Raw genomic sequence first — 21216 nt, 5'->3', positions numbered from 1 at the left:
CAGGACCAAATAGCATTTTTACTCATCATTTGGCATAATCTAGGGGTGTCTAAAGCAGAGTAATGAATAAATTTACGGAAAAAGTTAATTAAACCCAAAAAGCTGCGCAGTTGTTTCTTCGTCGTAGGAACAGTAATGTCACGTAAAGCTTGAAGTTTTTCCGGGTCAGGCGCAATGCCTTCTGCTGAAATTACATGTCCAAGAAATTTTGTCGAAGTTTTACCAAAGTGCGATTTGCTAAGATTAACTGTAAGTCCTTGTGCACGAAAAGTTTGTAACAGTTGTTCAAGAATCTGATTGTGTTCAGACCAGTTAGCTTCTGCAATAAGAATGTCGTCTACATACGTTGTGATTCTGTCTTTCATGCAAAAGTGTGTATCGGATGTCATCAAAACTAATAACATTTCCGTTAACAAGAGTCTGTGTGTCAAAAGTATTGCTTACGTTGTTGAAAGATTTAGTCTGTACTGTATCTAGTCAAATTCTTTCTGACGTGCTGTTATTTGCGGGAGGATGCTGTGGCATTTCAACTATTTGAACTGTTCTATTATTTCTTCCTGACGTATTACGTTCGGGATGATACCGACTGTCTGGTTCATTCATGATAATCTGTTGCAGATGGTTTTGCTGCTGGTAAGACCTGCTGTTATTAAATGTACACTGACAATTGTGCTCATTATTTTTACGTCTGTCATGATAGTCATTGCTATACGGCGCATTGCGATAGGAATTGAAATGATGCGTTTTCTGTACGTAGTGATTTCCTTGTTGCTGTGTGTTACTATTTGGTGGAGCCGACGCTATACGTGTAGGTGGCGAAACATTAAAGCTTGGTTGACCTTACTGACTACATTGTTGGTTAGGTATGCTAACCGGCTGGTTTTGTTGCTGTTGTGGGGAAAACCCTCTATTGTTGCCAAAATGCATCTGCGATAGCTGAAAATTTTGTACATACTGATGATTAAAATTTTGTTTGTTATTAAAATTATGCTGGTAGTGCTTGCCATTTCGGGAGTGTGTAATGAAAGTTGTCACTTTCAGAAAAAACTTGTCAAATCAGGTTACTTTACTAATTCCTAATCATAGGTAGATCGATAGTTGAAAGAGTTGTTTTGATAGATATAAAGGACAGTAGAAGAGAAGGCAGCAGTGCAGAAAACTGAAGATGAAATAGCACTACTACGGCTCGGGGCCCTGTGCACGCTACGTGAATCTTCGTTCTGTCATTTTTAAATGCCTTAAATTTTCTAACGGATAGAAAGTGCTTGTAATCAAAATTATCGTCTCTGAATGTCTGAACAGGTTTAGGATTGCTTGAGAATCTATTTATCTGTGACTGTTCGGAATCTAACTCGTGTACTCTCTGTAAATTACCTAAATTATACTGGCTGTGTGAGTCTGACAAATGTTCAGAGAGTGGCGTATGCTGTGATGTGTTAAAGGCTGAAATATTTTTCATCTCCGTCACTTCTTGCTGTAAAGATGACAATTTTCTACGTAATGTATTATTGGATGAACCTATCTCACTGATCGTCTGCTGTAAATTTTGGAATTCGGGTGTTTGATTAAACGAAACTGGTGACGTATCGTCTGATTTGGTGTTGTTGTTATTTTCGATAACCTCTATATGACTGGCCAATTCATCAAATTTTTCAGTCAATGCTTTAACCTGATCATCGTTTTTAGTATCACAAGCATTAATTTGGTTTTTGTATTTTACGTGTGGTTTTGTTCAATTTCTTAACGTCTGCTTTGATGGCATCGGGATCCTGTATTAGTTCCAACTTTTCAAGTCTGTTGGTCATTGTCTGAAAGTCTACTATGTGAGTGTCTGCTTTTGTTTTAAGAGTGGAGATTTCATCATACAATTCAGTGTTCAACTATTTGATAGTATTAATTTCGTCTGATACTGTAGCAATGTTGTTGTTTACGTATGTTTTTGCTTTCGTAAACAATTTACGCTTATCTTCCTGTCTCTGTGCAGTAGTTGTTTCCATGACTTGTTTCTTTACTTTGTTCTGTTCCTGTACAAATTTACGGTAACGCGTTTCACTGTTTTGTAGATGGTGATTAAAACGTTCGTCAATTTGGCTGTTTTGTTGTTCAAATTTCGTGTCTACTTTCGCATCTAATGTGCGTGAAAGTTCTGATGACATTAATTTAAACTCGTCGCGTAACTGTGTTGCGTTTTCAGAACATTGTTAAGTGACTGCATTAATTTCATCTCTAAGTAATTTAGTTGTGGCTGCACGTGTATTACTTAATTCTTGTGCCACAGATCTAATTTCTTCACTACTGTTCCTAGCACAAGCCTTAATTTCCTCACGTAATTGTTCTTTAGTATCATGACATTGCGCGGCAACAGCTGTAATCTGTTCACTAAGTTGTTTATTCTGTTCATTAAGTTGTTTGAAATTTTCATTAAGGTTGTCTTGTTTTTCATTAAGTTGTTTGTTCGATTCATTAAGTCATTTGAAATTGTCGTCTTGTTCTTTCTTAGACTGTTTGAGATTTTCATTAAGTTGTAGCAATACTGCTATAACTTGATCCATGCCAAAAGTAGCGACTCTATTTTCTATGCTGTGTGTTGGTGTATCTGCATTTGTCACGTTTTGTGTAACCATTTTGTCATTCTCTGATTCTTGAAAAGGTTCGCCAATTGGATGTGCACTGTTAGTCACTACACCGGAATCAAATAAATCTGACATATTTTGAGTACATTGTTCACCTTCGTTAGAAACAATTATCTGTTCGTTACGTAAATTTTGCAAATCGGGTGTGTCAAGCTGGGCAGCGCTCATTGTAACGGAACGTGCCGCGTCATCAGTTGTTACATTTACTCTGGACATAATTGCATTTGTTTGCTCATCATTAGGATCAAAATCAATACCAGTGATCGGCAGGCACTGATTATCTGTAATTAGAGGATTATCACTATTACACTGAGTGTCACAAGCATTATCGGTCAAATTATTCGAGTCGGCTATTTCACTCATTGCACATCGCGATGTACTGTTAACAGTTTTTCGCGGCATTTTTCACAAATTAAAATTAAGCACAAAAATGAAACAAAGACGAAGCAAAAATGGAACAAACACAATTACAACAAAGAGCAATAAATTGCTGATGATCTGTGAAAGAAAGAGTGACAAATTAGTAAATGCGTTGTGCCAGATGCAAACTTCATTTAAGTAAATAAGAGCAGATATACAACTGACTACCTCTCAGAAATTCACAAAAATACGATCCTGGCTGGCTGTCGCCAAGTGTAACCTCCCCACAAAATAAAATAAATATGAATAATATTCTCATTTAGTGTATCCTCCCAAAAAATAAATTCAGTAACCTTCCAACAGTAATAAACAATATAATTATTTATTTCATTCACATTCAGCGTAACCTCCCTCAGATAAATTCTGTAATCTTGCAATAATACAATGTGACTAACCTCTCAATTAAATTGTTGCTCACTTATAACTTTTCGATAATTGACTGTGAATTTAACCTGGTAAATTTTGGACGTCAGCAGTGCTGCGTCATGGCCCTGAAAGATCATTCTGAATAAAAAAGAAAAATTCTTACCTCAATGAAGTCGCCGGATAACACATATATATCTGCTCTTACAATAAATTTTTCTGGTACAGCCCTGTGCAATGCTGTCCGATAGATTTGTCATTTATGAAAGGAAACAACTTGATTTTTCTTTTGCAATTATCGGGATGATCATGGATTGGAGAAATTAGTAAATTCTTTAAATTGAAATGAATGGTTGTTAAAAGTTACTTTTTATGAGAAAGATTATTATTAGGAGATTTTTAAAACATTTACATGGGACTTGAGATAACAATACTACATATGCGCGAGGCTGCTTTTTACCTTATACAATAATGCTCAGGCACCGGCATTGCTGCACCACGACCGTCCCAGCCAACACGATACACCAGACCAGACTGCTCGCTAGCAACAACTTATTCCTACAGCTACACAGTTCTTACTGCAGTCAACACTGCTCTCTGGTCTGAGATTCTCTTATACCTTACATATCACAGGCAGCGCGTGAGCAATACATCGAAATTACATCTGCTTGGACCTCTTACAATGCAAACAAGAGGTGACCGAGACGTGTAACCAGTGGCACCCCATACCATCACGCCGGGTGATACGCCAGTATGGCGATGACGAATACACGCTTCCGATGTGCGTTCACCGCGATGTCGCCAAACACTGATGCAACCATCATGATGCTGTAAACAGAACCTGGATTCATCCGAAAAAGTGACGTTTTGCCATTCATGCACCCAGGTTGGTCGTTGAGTACACCATCGCAGGCGCTCCTGTCTGTGATGCAGCGTCAAGGGTAACCGCAGCCATGGTCTATGAGCTGATAGTCCTTGCTGCTGCAAACGTCGTCGAACTGTTCATGCAGATGGCTGTTGTCTTGCAAACATCCCCATCTGTTGACTCAGGGATCGAGGCGTGGCTGCACGATCCGTTACAGCCATGCAGATAAGATGCCTGTCATCTCGACTGTTAGTGATACGTGGCCGTTGGGATCGAGCACAGCGTTCCGTATTACCCTCCTGAACCCACCGATTCCATATTCTGCTAACAGTCATTGGATCTCGACCAATGCGAACAGCAATGTCATGTTACGATAAACCGCAATTGCGATAGGCTACAATCCGACCTTTATCAAAGTCGGAAACATGATGGTACGCATTTATCCTCCTTACACGAGGCATCACAACAATGTTTCACCAGGCAATGCTAGTCAACTGCTGTTTGTGTATGAGAAATCGGTTGGAAACTTTCCTCATGTCAGCACGTTGTAGGTGTCGCCACCGGTGCCAACCTTGTGTGAATGCTCTGAAAAGCTGATCATTTGCATGTCACAGGATCTTCTTCCTGTCAGTTAAATTTCGCGTCTGTAGCACGTCATCTTCATGGTGTAACAATTTTAATGGCCAGTAGTGTAGATATGGTAATGGAACATCTTTGGTAAAATATAATAATTTGAAGAGTAAAGGTAAAATGTCTCAATGCTGCGTTGTTGATAGATACATAAACAAGACTGACAACTTAACAGTTTTATGGTCTGGAGTACTCAAAGGGAGGAAGGAGATGGGGAGTGAAAGGGAGGGTTTGTGGAATGCTGGCTGACAGCTGGAAGGGAATGGCAGCAGGTGTGCAATATCAGAAGCAGCCGCGGTGAGATCGTTGTGGCCACAAGCTGGAGGAGTTGTGCTCAGGTATTACGATGTGAACGAGTGCATCGGGAGACAGAGATAGAAGAGAGGAAGAGGGAGACAGCAGCTAAGAGGGTTTCAGGTGTACAGTGAGTGAATTTAGGGTCTTGGGGCAGTGGTGGAAGTGGATGTGGGACTGGAAGTAGCGTAGATTGATTCCAGGAAGGTTACGGGGCGAAGGGATGTGTTGCAAGAACCACTCCCATCTACTTAATTAAAAGTAGTTGATATTGGTGGTAAGGATCCAGATGGTATGGCTTATGTATTCTGCCACTTGGTGCCCAACTCTCCTCTTGGCCACAGTTTAGCAGTTGTCGTTCATTTGGGTGGGCAAGTGGTTGGTGATCAGGCCTACATAAAATGCCACACAGAAACATATGGCTGAACAGACACATCTGCTTTCACAGGAGGCCCTGACTTGGATAAGATAAGCCTGTAACAGAACTTGAGTAGGTTGTGGCTTTGTCAGGCTTTCACAAAGGAACAGCTGTATCTTTCAGATGAAGTTGTTCAAGGAATGCAAAATCTGGATGGGCAGGTGTGGAATTGAAACCTGTTCATCCCAAAGTTCAGTACCTCAACAATGGCACTCCCTCATGTGGTGCGATAGAACCTAGCAGTTATATAGTATGCTGTACCATTTTGTAGTGTTCACTTAGTGCCGGTATAATAGATTGGACATATATTTCATAAAATTTGGGATGCCGGATATAAAACAAAGAGAATTAAAAACTTGTGAGCTCATGTTATTCACACACACACACACACACACACACACACACACACACACACACACACACATTAGTGAAAAAGATAGTTGCTACTCACCATGTAGCAGAGATGCTGAGTTGCAGATAGGCACAACAAAAAGACTGTCGCAAAATAAGCTTCCAGCCAACAAGGTCTTTGTCAAAAATGGCACTACCCACAAACGCAGCTCACGCGCACATGATCACAGTCTGGCAGCTGAAGCCAGACCACGAGCAGCAGCAGTAATGCATGATGGGAGAGGCAACTGGTTGGGGGTAAGGAGGAGGCTGGGGTGAGGAGGGGTAGGGATAGCAGTGTATGGGTGGGGGTGGTGAAGTTTTGCTGGGGAGCATGCAGGGATGAGGTGGAGAGACTTTAAGGGATCTAGGTGCAATCGGGAGGTTAGATAGAGGGCGGGGGAGAGGGAGGGGGTAACAGGAAAGGCGAAAAGTAAGAAGACTGGGTGTGTTGTGCTGGAATGGGAACAGGGAAGGGGCTAGATGGGTGAGGACAATGACTAACGAAGGTTGAGGCGAAGAAGGTTATGGGAACACAGTACATATTGCAGGGAGAGATCCCACCTGTGCAATTCAGAAAAGCTGGTGTTGGTGGGAAGGATCCATATGGCACAGGCTGTGAAGCAGTCATTGAATTGAAGAATTTTATGTTGAGTGCTTAGCAACAGGGTGGTCCAGTTGTTTCTTGGCCACAGTTTGTTGGTTGTCATGCCTACATAGAATGCAGCACAGTGGTTGCAGCTTAGCTTGTAGATCACATTACTGGTTTCACAGGTAGACTTGCCTTTGATGGAATAAGTGATGTTTGTGATCAGACTGGAGTAGCTGGTGGTGGGAGGATGTATGGTACAGGTCTTGCCTCTAGCTCTATTACAGGGATATGAGCGTAAGGAGGTGGGGGCAGGGGTTGTGTAGGGATGGCCAAGTATATTGTGTAGGTTCGGTGGACAGCAGAATATCACCATGGGAGGGGTGGGAAGGATAGTGGGCAGGACATTTCTCATCTCAGGGCACGACGAGAGGTAATCGAAACCCTGGCTGAAAATGTAATTCAGTTGGCCCAGTCCTGGGTGGTACTGAGTTACGAGGGGAATGCTTCTCTGTGACCAAGCGGTGAGACGTTGGGAGGTGGTGGTGACTGGGAAGATAAGGCACCTCATCCCTGCACGCTCCCCAGCAGCACATCACCATCCCCCCCCCCCCCCAACCCCTCCCTGCCCCCCCATCCGCCCCCACCTCCACCCCCAATACTGAAAATTACACTTGTTGTGTTTTTATGACTGCATCTAATTATGTGCCTTGTCCTTTTTGGAACCAAAGCTCAATTGCCCCCAGGATCATAAAATTTTTGAAACTTTAACTTAGTGGAAAATTGACATCAGTTTTCTGCTTGTTCATCAGTCTCCTCCAGATTTGTTTCAAGTAATACATGCATTTCTCACCTCCTGTGTTTTATCACCCTGACAAACATTGTCACTATCCTGTATCTTGTGTATTCAATTGAAAACCTACCTCTCTTCCTGGACCTCCATCAGTGCACAGTTGACAATTCAGAAAGTAGGAGTTTACTGAAATCCTTCATTGTCTGGTAACCTTACTTTTAATGTCCTTTAGTGTGGCACACCTGCAAGTCTTTAAATTACTTTATCACATCTGTAAAGCAGACCATTAATCTCTCTGTTTAGCAAGGTGGTGTGCGTGTTGCTGTCTTCGTGGGATGGATCTCGAGAGTGGACAGTTGAGATGCCTGCTGGGGAGGAAGTGCTGGCTGTTGCTGCAGGACAAGGCTGGCTGGCAGCTGCTACTGACATTCGCAACCTGAGGCTGTTCACATCAGCTGGCACACAGAGGGAGGTGGTGTCACTGCCAGGTCCTGTGGTGTGCCTCGCCGGAAGGCAGAAGCAGCTGATGGTTGTCTGTCACGGAGGAGCTGGTAAGGAGGTGTCTCATTCGTTTTGCAGTCTGTGCTAATATTCTCCAGATACCTGCACACTGTGTAGTGCATGCAATTTTGTGTTTTATCTTATTCCAGTCTGCAATAGTAAACATCCCTAAAGTGGAAGATGCTCTTATTTATTTCCCATAATGATTTGCACTTGGACTATATTTAATCCTCCATCAGAGATTTGTATAAAGGATCTTTTTAAAAAGCATCAGAGCTGCATGTGTTGATATAATACTAAACTTTGAATCTTTCCACTAAATGGCCTGTAAATTTTCTTGTCATTCAGCAGATAACTGCAGCAGAGGAGCATTTACAAATGGTGTATAACATTGAGATGCAAATAAAACAGATGTGTCATTGTATTACTCACTGCCAAACAGATTGAACCAATCAGAATCCATCAATGCTTGCTAAAGGTTTATAGAGACAGTACTGTAGATTTGAGTAATAAGAGATAGTTGGTAATATGTTTCAGTGTTGGTGAAAAGGATATGCCCTGCATGCCACCTCGTAGTTGACCCTGCTTAACTGCTATTCGTCGTAAGGAACAGTGTCTTGATCAACTCCTTTGTATCCAAAAGTGATTCGGATTCCCCAACTAGCATGGACGTGGACATGTCAGATGTACTAAGACTGCAAGCTAAGGCTGCAGGCTGCCATCATATGGAGAGCCACTGCTGATATATGTGCGTTATATGGTGCCACTCAGTGGCAGATGTTTACCGCTGAGCCTGTGGTTTTGGCTTGCGGACTGGCTCACTACTTGCTGCACTGTGTAGTTATTCATATTGTGCCATTGCACAGCCAAGTTGACTCAGTTTGTTTTCCAGTCTCGACCGGTTACAGATTTTCTGTTGTATTTCTACACTGGCGTTGCTGTGTCCCAGATTGGTTAGAGGTCAGTCTATTGTGGACTGATAGGAACACGCATTTATTTCCCTGTGATTTGGCGTACTCTGTCTACACTACATGGGTTAGAAAAAGCTCATCTGCTGTATTGTCTTGGACAAAATGTTTTGCAGATTTGGCTATCACAAAGTGTCTACTAGATGGGTATTGTGGATAGTTATCAAAAAATTCATAAAGTGAAAATTTTTCAAAACTTACTTTATGAATACAAAGCTGAAGATGACTATTTTCTAAACACCATCATCAACTGGAGATGAGATTACGAACCAGAATTCAAGTGATAGCCCAGGGAATGGTGAATACAAATTCTCCAATGGGGTAGTAGTTCAAGACACAGCAAGAAAATTGATATGCATTATCTTCTGGGCTAGGCAGTGTGTGGCTGATGAACCTAAAGCAATTGTCAATTCAGAGTGCTACAGGATGACAGTGAGTGGGCTGAAAGTCTAAAATTCCAGAGTTGGGTTAGAGAAGACAGCAAATTTGTTCTCTCAACATGATAATGCCAGGCTCCTCAACAGTTTCGTGACCATGGAACTCATTGACTAATTTTGATGGACTGTCTTGCCATGTTCACTCTACTATTCTGATTTAGCACCTCCAGGCTTCCATCTCTTTGGGCTTGTGAAAGAAGGACTACATGGCTAACATCTTCCAGACTCAGATGCTGCCTTCAAAGCTGAAAGAAACTGGCTGCCTGAGCTGGTGCAGAGCTCGACATGCAGGCTATTGTTCTTGAATGACACAAACATGCAGGCTCTTGTTCCTGAATGACAGAAGTGCATAACAAATGGTGGTCAGCGTGCAAAAGAATAACAGTATGTTGCTGAAATCTTTTGCTATTTAACTATGTTATTGTTCTTTCTGTATCCATTGTACTTTCCATGGAAATAAATAAGAGCTATTTGCCTCAGTAAGACTTTCGTGGATATTTCTCAAATTTGACTGAGCTTCATCAAGTTTTTAAGAAGATAAGAATTGTTTTGTAACATTTTCAGTTTACAATTTGCATGTTGTTGATGTGGTCTCCAGTCCAGAGACTGGTTTGATGCAGCTCTCCATGCTATTCTATTCTGTGCAAGCTGCTTCATCTCTGAGTAACTACTGAAACCTACATCCTTCTGAATCTGCTTAGTGTATTCATCCTTGGTCTCCCCTACGATTTTTACCCTCCGCACTTCCGTCCAATACTAAATTGATAATCCCTTGATGCCTCAGAATGTGTCCTACCAACTGATCCCTTCTTCTTGTCAAGTTGTGCCACAAATTCCTCTTCTCCCCAATGCTATTCAGTACCTCCTCATTAGTTACGTGATCTACCCATCTAATCATCAGCATTCTTCTGTAACACAACATTTCGAAAGCTTCTATTCTCTTCTCGTCTAAACTATTCCATCATCCATGTTTCACTTCCTTACATGGCTACACTCCATACAGATATTTTCGGAAAAGACTTCCTGACACTTAAATCTATACCAGGGTGTATACGCCCCGGGACATCCGGGAGATCCGGGAAAAACCCGGGAATTTTTTAATCCGGGACAAATCTGGGAAAAACCCGGGAATTTTTTAGAATTCCGGGATTTTTCATTGTTTTAGATTTTAGTTAGAGTTTTGTAGGTTTGACGTGTAAGATCTGATACGCTGACAAAGAACTTTAGTCCACTACTGCTGAATAATACTGCAGCAATGAAACATAAATCAGAGAATAACACCAAAATAAAAGTTTAGTTGCATAGAAAATGGGTAATTTACACAACGCACAGACCAGTTTGCCGCCGACACCGAAAAGTGTCAAAGGCTTTAGGTCGAAAATTATGCAATACGTCCGTAACAACTAACGTGCATTCGATGTGCGTGACGTCACAATTCTTTACATTTCTAACAGATGACCAGAAAATATTACGAATAGTGGCTGGAGATGCGTTACTTTCACAGTAAATTTCCACGCAAGATGATTTATATTACGTGTGAGAATGTGCAGTGAATTTCTTAAATCACAGGGCGTTATAACTCTCATTCAAAATGTAACACTTTGAGGATCAGCCATTTGAAAAATGTCGGGCCGAGAAGATAAGTCATTTATGCCACTATTTAAAATTTTACCGGCGCATTTGTATTTGATATGACTTAACGTGTAACACACGCTAAAAAAAGACCGACCTTCAAGTTAGTTTTCATATTTAATGTTGTTCTTTCATAGATAAAACATTATGCAATTGATGGCAAAAAGTGTAATTGACCTTCAAAAAAATGTACATAATGTGTTAATGAGCAATGTCACAAGTCTCTTCATGCCAGAACACTTTACTTTTATACGCAACTGATAATCATTTTGGCACGATTTTAATTGCCAAATTAGAGCCTGTTAGTAGGCCCACGGACTACCTATCATTGTAGGACTAATAACAGCGGATGCCAATAGACGATGCAATTCTCGTTCGTACATACACTTATACTTACGAGTTAACCGCTGTAGAAACACACTTTGCTGAGTGGAGGAGGAGGAGGAGATTAGCGTTTAACGTCCCGTCGACAACGAGGTCATTAGAGACGGAGCACAAGCTCGGATTAGGGAAGGATGGGGAAGGAAATCGGCCGTGCCCTTTCGAAGGAACCATCCCGGCATTTGCCTGAAGTGATCCAGGGAAATCACGGAAAACCTAAATCAGGATGGCCGGACGCGGGATTGAACCGTCGTCCTCCTGAATGCGAGTCCAGTGTGCTAACCACTGCGCTCGGTACTTTGCTGAGTTGAGTGAGCTCGGCCTACCTTCATAACATAAGCGCCGCTGCCTATCTTTCTCGTAGGTCTCGTGCTCCGAATAACTGCCGTCATTCGCTAGCGAGATCACGTGACATGAGCTATGACTGGCTGACAAAAGGGCATCGCTCAACGCAATCTCTATTTTAGAGTTTCGGAAACTACCGTGCTGTAATTTGTGGAATTTGTGTATATACTTTAGCAATACGAAAACAAACTCTGTGCATATTGCCTCGCATCAAACAACTTTCCAAACGCATTGTTTTTCCTGGATTTCGTTTCCTAAGGTGCTGGGATGTCCTCCGCCGTTTTACAGCTCCGAGGGAAAGTATACTGTTACTTAACCCAGATGTATTTTCACCCGCTTTATACGTAATTTCATCCAGGAGAAGTAGTGTTTTTAACCAGGAAATCCGGGAAAAATCCGGGAATTTTTTTTTCTTGTCCACGTAGACACCCTGTATACTCAATGTTAACAAATTTCTCTTCTTTAGAAACGCTTTCCTTGCCATTGCCAGTCTACGTTTTATATCCTCTCTACTTCAACCATCATCAGTTATTTTGCTCCCCAAATAGCAAAACTTATCTACTACTTTAAATGTCTCATTTCCTAATCTAATTTCCTCAGCATTACCTGATTTAATGTGACTGCATTCCATTATCCTCGTTTTGTTTTTGGTGATGTTCATCATATATCCTCTTTCTAAGACACTGTCCATTCTGTTCAACTGCTCTTCCAGGTCCTTAGCTGTCTCTGATAGAATTACAATGTCATTGGCAAACCCCAAAGTTTTTATTTCTTCTCCGTGGATTTTAATTCCTACTCCAAATTTTTCTTTTGTTTCCTTCCCTTCTTGCTCAATATACAGATCGAATATCGTCGGGGATAGGATGTCTCACCCCCTTCCCAACCACTGCTTCCCTTTCATGACCCTCGACTCTTATAACTGCCATCTGGTTTCAGTATAAATTGTAAATAGCCTTTGGCTCTCTTTATTTGACCCCTGTCACCTTCAGAATTTGAAAGAGAGTATTCCAGTCAGCATTGTCAAAAGCTTTCTTTACGTCTACAAATGCCTTTCCTTAATCTATCATAATTCGTAGGGTCAGTGTTGCCTCCCGTGTTCCAACATTTCCACGGAATCCAAACTGATCTTCCGTGAGGTCTGCTTCTACCATTCGTCTGTAAAGAATTTACATAGTATTTTGCAGCCTTGACTTATTAGTTCAGTAATTTTCACATCTGTCAACATCTTCTTTCTTTGGGATTGGAATTCTTCTTGAAGTCTGAGGGTACTTCACCTGTCTCACACATCTTGCTCACCAGAGGGAAGAGTTTTGTCAGGGCTGACTCTCCCAAGGCTATCAGTAGCGCTAATGGAATGTTGTCTATTCCCGGGGCCTTGTTTCGACTTAGATCTTACAGTGCTCAGTCAAATTCTTCACGCAGTATCAGATCTCCCATTTCATCTTCATCTACATCCTCTTCCATTTCCATATATTACCCTCAAATACATCGCCCTAGTATGGACCCTCTACATACTTTGTGTCCAATTTTCTGCTTTCCCTTTTTTGCTTAGAACGGGTTTTCCATCTGAGCTCTTGATATTCATACAGGTGGATCTCTTCTCACCTAAGGTGTCTTTAATTTTCCTGTAGGCTGTATCTGTCCTACCCCAAGTGATATATGCCTCTACACCCTTACATTTGTCCTCTAGTCATCCCTGCTTAGCGATTTTGCACTTTCTGTCTATCTCATTTTTGAGACATTTGTATTCCTTTGTGCCTGCTTCATTTACTGCAATTTTATATTTTCTCCTTTCATCAGTTAAATTCAATATCTCTTCTGTTGCCCAAGGTTTTCTACTAGCCCTTGTCTTTTTGCCTACTTGATCTGCTGCTGCCTTCATTATTTCGTATCTCAAAGCTACCCATTCTTCATTTACAGTATTTCTTTCCTCCGTTCTTGTCAGTCATTCCCTAATGCTCTCTCTGAAATTCTCTACAACCTCTGGTTCTTTCAGTTTATCCACGTCCCATTTCCATAAAATGCCACCTTTTTGCAGTTTATTTATAACCCTGTATTCACCTGACCAGAAGTCTTGTTCCTCCTGCCACCAAACTTCACTAATTCCCACTATATCTAACTTTAACCTATCTATTTCCCTTTTTAAATTTTCTAATGTACCTGCCTGATTAAGGGATCTGACATTCCATGCTCTGATCTGTAGAACAGCAGTTCTCTTTCTCCTAATAACGCCGTCCTCCTTAGTAGTCCGTGCTCGGAGATCTGGATGGGGACCATTTTACCCAAGAACCATACAGTAAAGCTGCATGACCTCGGGAAAAACTATGGCTGTAGTTTCCCTTGCTTTCAGGTGTTCACAGTACCAGCACAGCAAGGCCGTTTTGGTTAATGTTACATGGCCAGATCAGTTAATCATCCAGACCATTGCTCCTGCAGCTACTGAAAAGGCTGCTGCCTCTCTTCAGGAACCACATGTTTGTCTGGCCTCTCAACAGATACCCCTCCGTAGTGGTTGCACATACAGTACAGCTACCTGTATCGCTGAGGCACACAAGCCTCCCCACCAACGGCAAGGCCCATGGTTCAAAGTCCTGTATATATTAAATTAAGTGGGCAGACTGTTCTGTATTGGTACAGGGTGCCGCAAGGCCATAGCGGTGACCAGACATTCATTGCTGATAAGAATTTCTACCTGACCTGAACCATGGCAGAACATGCTGTTCAGACATACCTGTAATAGTTCGCCACAATCTAATTTTAAACATACAGTCCACTTTAACTAACAATGAATTTTTATTTTCAACAGCCTTTTGTTTGCAGTGACTGTATGCATTCAATGGACTGTGGAAGGAACCAGGCAGTGCAGAATTACCATGCATTTTGTGACTGACTACAGCATGAATTTCAAGGCCTGGGGGGGAGCAGTGATTTCACATGAGAATATGGCAATTGCTGGGTTTTACATCTATTGATGATAAATGGAGTTGGGTAGGAGTGAGAAGTGGGTGAACATAAAGGGAAATGGCTTCAAATTCATAAAAGTACAAAACTAATATAAGTCATGAAAATGAATTTAGATGGAATGCCTCTCTGCATTGCCTTTGTTGATTTTTGAAAAGGCGTTTGACTACGTTAGCCATATAGCTGTCCTCCAAGCTTGGAGTGAGCAAGGAGTGGGAGCAGCGTACATTGAAGTGCTCAGCAATATCTGCGAGACTTCTTCAGCTTATGTTAATATCGGCAAATCAACTCAAGAATTCCACATCATGAGGCGTGTCAAGCAGGGCGATCCCATCTCCCCAAAAATGTTCTCGGCTGTACTGGAAATAGCTATGTCAAAGCTGAGCTGGGAAGGTAAGGGATTTAGAATGAATGGAAGAAGGCTTACCAACTTGAGATTTGCTGAAGATATTGCCTTACTGGCCAATTACTTCGCAGAGCTCCAAAACTTACTTACAGATCTTGCATCGGAAAGTCAGTTGGTTGACTTGAACATGAATCTTTCCAAAACAACAGTAATGTCCAACAAATGGGACCCAGCTGGAGATGTGAAAGTCAAGGACAGTCCATTAGAAGAGGTCAGTGAATATAACTATCTTGACCAGATTATAAATATGAAGGGAGATGCAAAGCCAGAAATCTATCGGCGCATCCAGCTTGGCCGGCAAGCACTTGGAAGGAATTCAACAGTATTCAGATCAAAAATGACAGTAAATCTGAAGAAAACAGTATTTGATCAATGCATTCTTCCTGTGCTGACGTATGGTTGCTGGACATGGACACTGAACTCATTTACAAAAGCGAAACTTGGGACAGCACAGAGAGCCATGGATTATAACAGAAAGGATAGGAAAAGGGCAGATGACATCCAGTATGTGAAGAAGGTTAAGGACATCTTAGAGACAGTAGGCTCCTTGAAATGGCAGTGGGCTGGCCATGTTGCGAGAAGAAAAGACAGCAGATGGACGAAGCTAGTACTGGAGTGGAGTCCGAGAGAGCATCAGAGGCCCAGAGGAAGACCACTGGACAGATGGGACAAAGATATCAAGAAGATCGCTGGTAGCACCTGACAGAGAACTGCCCAAGACCATTCTACTTGTAGAGGACTGCTGAAAGTGTACCTGAATCCATGATTCGAAGAGGCCACATCATTTAATGATTGAATTGGCTGATGGTGGTGACAGTTAGTAGGCTATGTATTTTGCTACACTGTACGAGAGACACAATAGTTGTGTAAGGTACAAAATCAGGAATTAATGTGGCAGTCTGAGTTGTGAAACCTGTACATATTTGGATACGAGGGAAGGGTTAATTTTTTAATGTTTTTTTGTGGGTAAAAACTGTTTGGACGTAAGTTTGAGATGTTGAGAAGAGCCTTTGCTTTTGCAAGTATGTTTGAACAGTGAAGATGAGAACATATAGGCAGAAATGGCTCTGAGCACTATGGGACTTAACATCTATGGTCATCAGTCCCCTAGAACTTAGAACTACTTAAACCTAACTAACCTAAGGACAGCACACAACACCCAGCCATCACGAGGCAGAGAAAATCCCTCACCCCGCCGGGAATCGAACCCGGGCGTGGGAAGCGAGAACGCTACCACACGACCACGAGATGCGGGCTAACATATAGGCAGAGGCATTGTCAAGAAGCTGGCACTAACCCCCCCCCCCCCCTCCCCCACCCCCTCCACATACTCCTGTTACCCAAGTACAACAGTAGTATACACTTCATGTTGGATGCAAGGAATTCCTGGAATATCCACAGAGAATTTCCTTGTAACAGTAATTGTAAAGCAATTATGATCATGAGAGAAACAGTTATTGGTGTGTTCCATTAAAGGTATTAATTTTAAACAGGTTCCATGATTGGATGACAGAAATTTCTCATTAGATAGTGATGGAGCGAAGCAAAGTAGTTTGGTTAAAAGGTGTAGCCATACTTCATCAGATAAGACGTCCTAATGTCCTTAATTGATAAATAAAACAGTGCCATGCCCAGCCAATGAAACAGTACTAAGTAGTGAAAATTCCTGGCAGAAAGTTTCATATCAGCGCACACTCCGCTGCAGAGTGAAAATCTCATTCTGGAAGTACTAAGTAGTGTCAAACATAATACTCATATTATTATTACTCTACATAAAATCTTTTAATGTCCATACCATAGCCTCTAAAAATTGTCTTCTTTCTTTGTTATTGTAAACTGAACTTGAGTCAGTGTGAAACATTGTATGAATGCAGCATCACACTTTGTTGTTCAGAGATGCATAATGGGTTTTTAATGGTTTTTCTCCAACTACACAACTTTTTCCCACAAAACTTTAGATATCTTCTTATGTTTCTGTAATGAAAATTGTAACGCACATAATTTTATTTCTAACATAAATGAAAGAGCAGTCTAAAAACTTTTCTAAACTTATTCTTTAATTTTTTGTTTATTTGAAAGAATATATTATAGTACTCACTTTGCTAGAATCAAGTTGTTAATGGATACACAAAAGGCCACAGTTATCTTGTAAGTGCAGCTGTAAGAAGCAGAGTAGCATAGGTGTCAGAACCAATGGTTGCTATGGCTTAACCCAACTAAATTGTAATCTTTATTATATACCGTAATACTTATTACAAACACTGGTTAGTTAATGCCTATTTTCAAGCTCATAATTTTTGCAGATATTTATGACAGCATTTTATTTTTCAGGATTGATATTTTCATTGATAGCTGTGAGGGATAATGTTGTAACAACAGTCTCTGCATATGAACAGCTGCCACTTGCTCCAAAGGCACAGCTGCACTGGGTAGGTTTCACTGATGAAGGTACACCCTGCACCACAGATTCAGCTGGAGTTGTACGTTTCCTTTCTCGTAAAGGATATTGGAGTCCTGTTTGTGATACATCTTCCCAGGTACTGCATATTTTGTAATGTACATGTCTTTTACACTTATTTTCTTGTGTGTCTAAGTATGTGGTGCAAGCCTTTGTAAATGATCCTACTTGGCCAGCGTGGATATCAGCTATCTTAACTGTAACTGTATGGTATAAGAGACTTATGATTATATTGGTGATGAGAGTTGGAGAGGGTGAAACCTGGTTGTGACACACATTCTAATCCTCTTGAATAGCACAGATGGGGCCACCAACCCTTATGGAAGGATCACGTCACTACTGTCACATACCCATGCTTCATTAGAAGCTGCAGAGAAATGTGTTCTAGCCTAGGACATTGGCACAAAGCCTAGAGACCAGTTATCTCAAGTTACCATCTTCTCTTTCTGTATCAATCAGATACTGATGATGAGATACTTTTCCGCTACCAGCGTTTGAATTGGCAACCTTTATGGAGTACCACTGCACAAGCATGCATTAGCATCCTTTGGATATGGTGATGGTTTGTCTGTGTGTAATACGTGTCTGAGAGAATAATGTGCTTCCTGGACTCTTTCTTTCCTTCTCTACCTCCATCCTCTTTAAAGGTGGGTCTCTCTCATCCTGGGGTGTGAGCGACCTGCCCTTCCTTTTTACACTTCCCCAAAATATCCCTCTTTCCTCCCCAACAACAGAACTGTTACAATTGAATCTCGTCAGTACAGTTTTGAAAGGACCCCAGATTTTGAACATCATAAGTGGGAAAAAAAAAATTCTGTCAAAAAATACCTAATTTGGTAATGATTCTTCCCCTCCTCCCAGTGAAAATGCATAATTCAAAGTAGCACATTCGTGGTAAGACGTGATCTCGTAATGCCACACTTCCTGATGTGCTATATCAGTAAATTATAATTTTAAATGCATCTAATCAAGAATACATTTTGCATATCACACCCAGAAACTCGAAAGTATGCATTAATGTACAAGAAGCAAAAATATTTTACAAATAGACTATGGTATTTCACTGCCAGTATTTCCTAGTGACATGAGCAGTTACGTAATTTTGTAATGGTGTGTGTTTGCGGAGATTGCTTACCTGAAAACTAATGACATACTTGCTGTGTGAGATGTAGAATGTTCATATCCTGGGAAAAGATCTTGCAAACTGAAACCCTTTTGGTGATAAACTGATTAAAAATAAGTCTACATGTTCCAACAATCCAGTGATGAATCTGTCAGAATGGAGAAATAAAAAAAAAATCAGTAAGTATTTTCTCATGTATTGTTTCTTTCAGGATTAATATTGCATTGATAATATAAAATTATAATACTTTTATGTTGGTATTGACTCATAATATGTAAAGATTTTCTGACTCCATAGAGGCCGAACATGATACATGTGACAAAACAAGCTGAATTATTTTATGCCTTTCAGATAAATAGCTTTATAATATGGCACAGTCATGACCAAAATGTTCAATTTGTATATGTAATTTGGAGACAGTGCTGTTAAGTATTGGCATCATTACAATTAATTGCTCACAAGCCTGGGTGAGCACTAGAGTGCAGATAAATTTCCTGGATGATCCTAATTCAAAATGAGGCACAGAAAATTGTTTTTACTCCTATGTAAATAGAGAAGTGTTTTCACTGTGAAGTTTATCATTTAGATGTATGCTTTCTTTTATGAAACTTTCACATACGTGACAAAATTGTTCGGATGTGTGCTGTAGTAATGGTATTCAAGGGATTTTGACCTTAGCTGTTGGACTGTGTTCATATAAGTAACAATCATGTGACTACTTCAGACCATGACGGTTTTATTTAGTGAGAAAGTTTTCTTGTGTGGAAAACTGCACAAATATGTGCATGCTGATGACATTGCCAGTGAGTTACATTAATTGTGACATCTGTGAGAACTGTGGGGGAACTTTCGGGTTTGTGTGAGTGTACTGAAACCACACTTTACAAATAACAATGGTCATGAAAAGGAGAGGATAGCAGCACTTTTCAGGGTCTGATATTTGATGTGTACTTCTGTAGATTCATGTAACATACGATTTCAGACAGTATAAATGAGCATTAAACACTTTTGGGAACAGACACAGCATAGGTTCTGGAGGTTTCCCTTGGCTGCAAGTAAATACCGGAGCTCTCTCCAAAAGGCTCTCCAAACTAAAGTCCCAGTTTGGAGATAAAAGTAACACCACCACCACCACCCCCTTTCCCATTTGTAAACCACAATCAGTTACAGCACATCACTATGTAGTACTTGTGTTGCTTCATGGACTGATAAGGGCGTGTTAAATGCCCTGTAACAACCTCTACTCTTTAAGGGGAATGAATGAGAAACAGCAATCACAAGGGGAAAGTTCAGTTCTGTAGGGTGCTTGCTTGAGTGTCTTCCACTTGAGTTGACGTAATGGATGAGGTTGGCCTCCCAGATCAACCGTCATCTTGTGTTGAATCATGAACAACGTGGAACTTGGCACACCATTTCACAACAAGGGCTTTTGACAGACTTGCTGCCCCATACACCCCATACACGTCCTTCATTCTATGATGAATGTATTCCAGTATTTGTCCCTTAGTAGTCAAGAAATGCATAACAGCACATAGTCCTGACTGGATGCATTTGGTGATAATGACACCATAGTTCATGTTTCCACATTTACTGCATGCATGTCAGAAAGACACGAATGCCTCACTAATCTCTTGCCTACATATCGGTGCTTATATACCCACATTGGAGTAGTATTGGGTTGCATATACGCTGCAGCAACATCCTCAAATGAAAACTTTTTGGTCGCCCATTTTATATTGCTGTTATCAACAATTTCATGTGCTCTCTTGAGCTGTTTTATTTGTGCACTTCCTACATTTTGTTAAGTAAATATTATACTGTAAGGCGTAAAAAATTGCGTTGGAGGAAAGGTATTGTGTGTTTCAGAATTATTTAAAGTCAAATAAAAGTTCACAATTAAAACATTAGTTGTATTTAAAATGCTTTGAAGACCATGAAATTTGCTTTTATTTGCTATTTATGTAGAAACATTGTGAGCTCTTAAAGTCTCGTATTTTGCTTGAATGGCTCTTGAAATTGTGTGTCTTACTGTGTTACTTCATCTCCTCCTAGACTAGTGGCAAGTCAGACCATTACTTTGTGCTGGGTGTGAGTGAACGGTACCAGAACGTGAGATGTGTGCTGTGTAAGGGAGCCAGGTACCCGCCTACTGTTCCACGGCCAGCTGTTGTGGAACTGTCCTTAAAGGTAATTTTTTTCCTATCCAAACAGATGACAAAAGAGGATCATGTTTGCTATATTTAGCTGGTTTAATGTTGGTTTATTTTATTTCTGTAACCTATCACCTTATGTTATAGATATGGCAATTGAAATTGATATATTTTATGGTTACCTGTTGTACCTCCATATCTTTGAGTCATTTAACATACACATCATCATATTGTTAAGAAACCAGTGTGCTTAGCAGTAACATGCGGTACTTTTTTTTGTACAAAATCATCACCTATCGTTGAAACGTATGTTCTTAAGTAGACAGTTACTGGCTATTGTGAAAACATATCTACAATTGACATTTGCAGTCATGCAGGTGTGTTTGGGGTTGTATTTCTTGATTTTTATTTGGATATAGAGTAACTGACACAGAGGTTCAATAACAAAACAATTCTTAC

At 40.8% G+C, this 21216-nt stretch overlaps 1 protein-coding gene across 3 annotated transcripts in view; it reads left to right on the top strand.

Moving 5' to 3' along the window:
• Positions 1-21216, top strand: part of LOC124595578 (WD repeat and HMG-box DNA-binding protein 1) — a 200119-nt gene that overhangs the window by 101192 nt on the left and 77711 nt on the right. For all 3 annotated transcript variants that reach the window (XM_047134369.1, XM_047134368.1, XM_047134367.1), the window contains 3 exons: positions 7699-7946; positions 17358-17563; positions 20660-20794. In XM_047134369.1, the coding sequence (XP_046990325.1) occupies positions 7699-7946; positions 17358-17563; positions 20660-20794 (589 nt within the window). The remainder of the gene's footprint in view (positions 1-7698; positions 7947-17357; positions 17564-20659; positions 20795-21216) is intronic.

The sequence above is a fragment of the Schistocerca americana genome, chromosome 2, assembly GCF_021461395.2.
Source record: "Schistocerca americana isolate TAMUIC-IGC-003095 chromosome 2, iqSchAmer2.1, whole genome shotgun sequence".
In the NCBI taxonomy this organism is placed as follows: Eukaryota; Metazoa; Arthropoda; class Insecta; order Orthoptera; family Acrididae; genus Schistocerca; species Schistocerca americana.
This window is presented reverse-complemented; position numbering and strand designations above follow the sequence as displayed.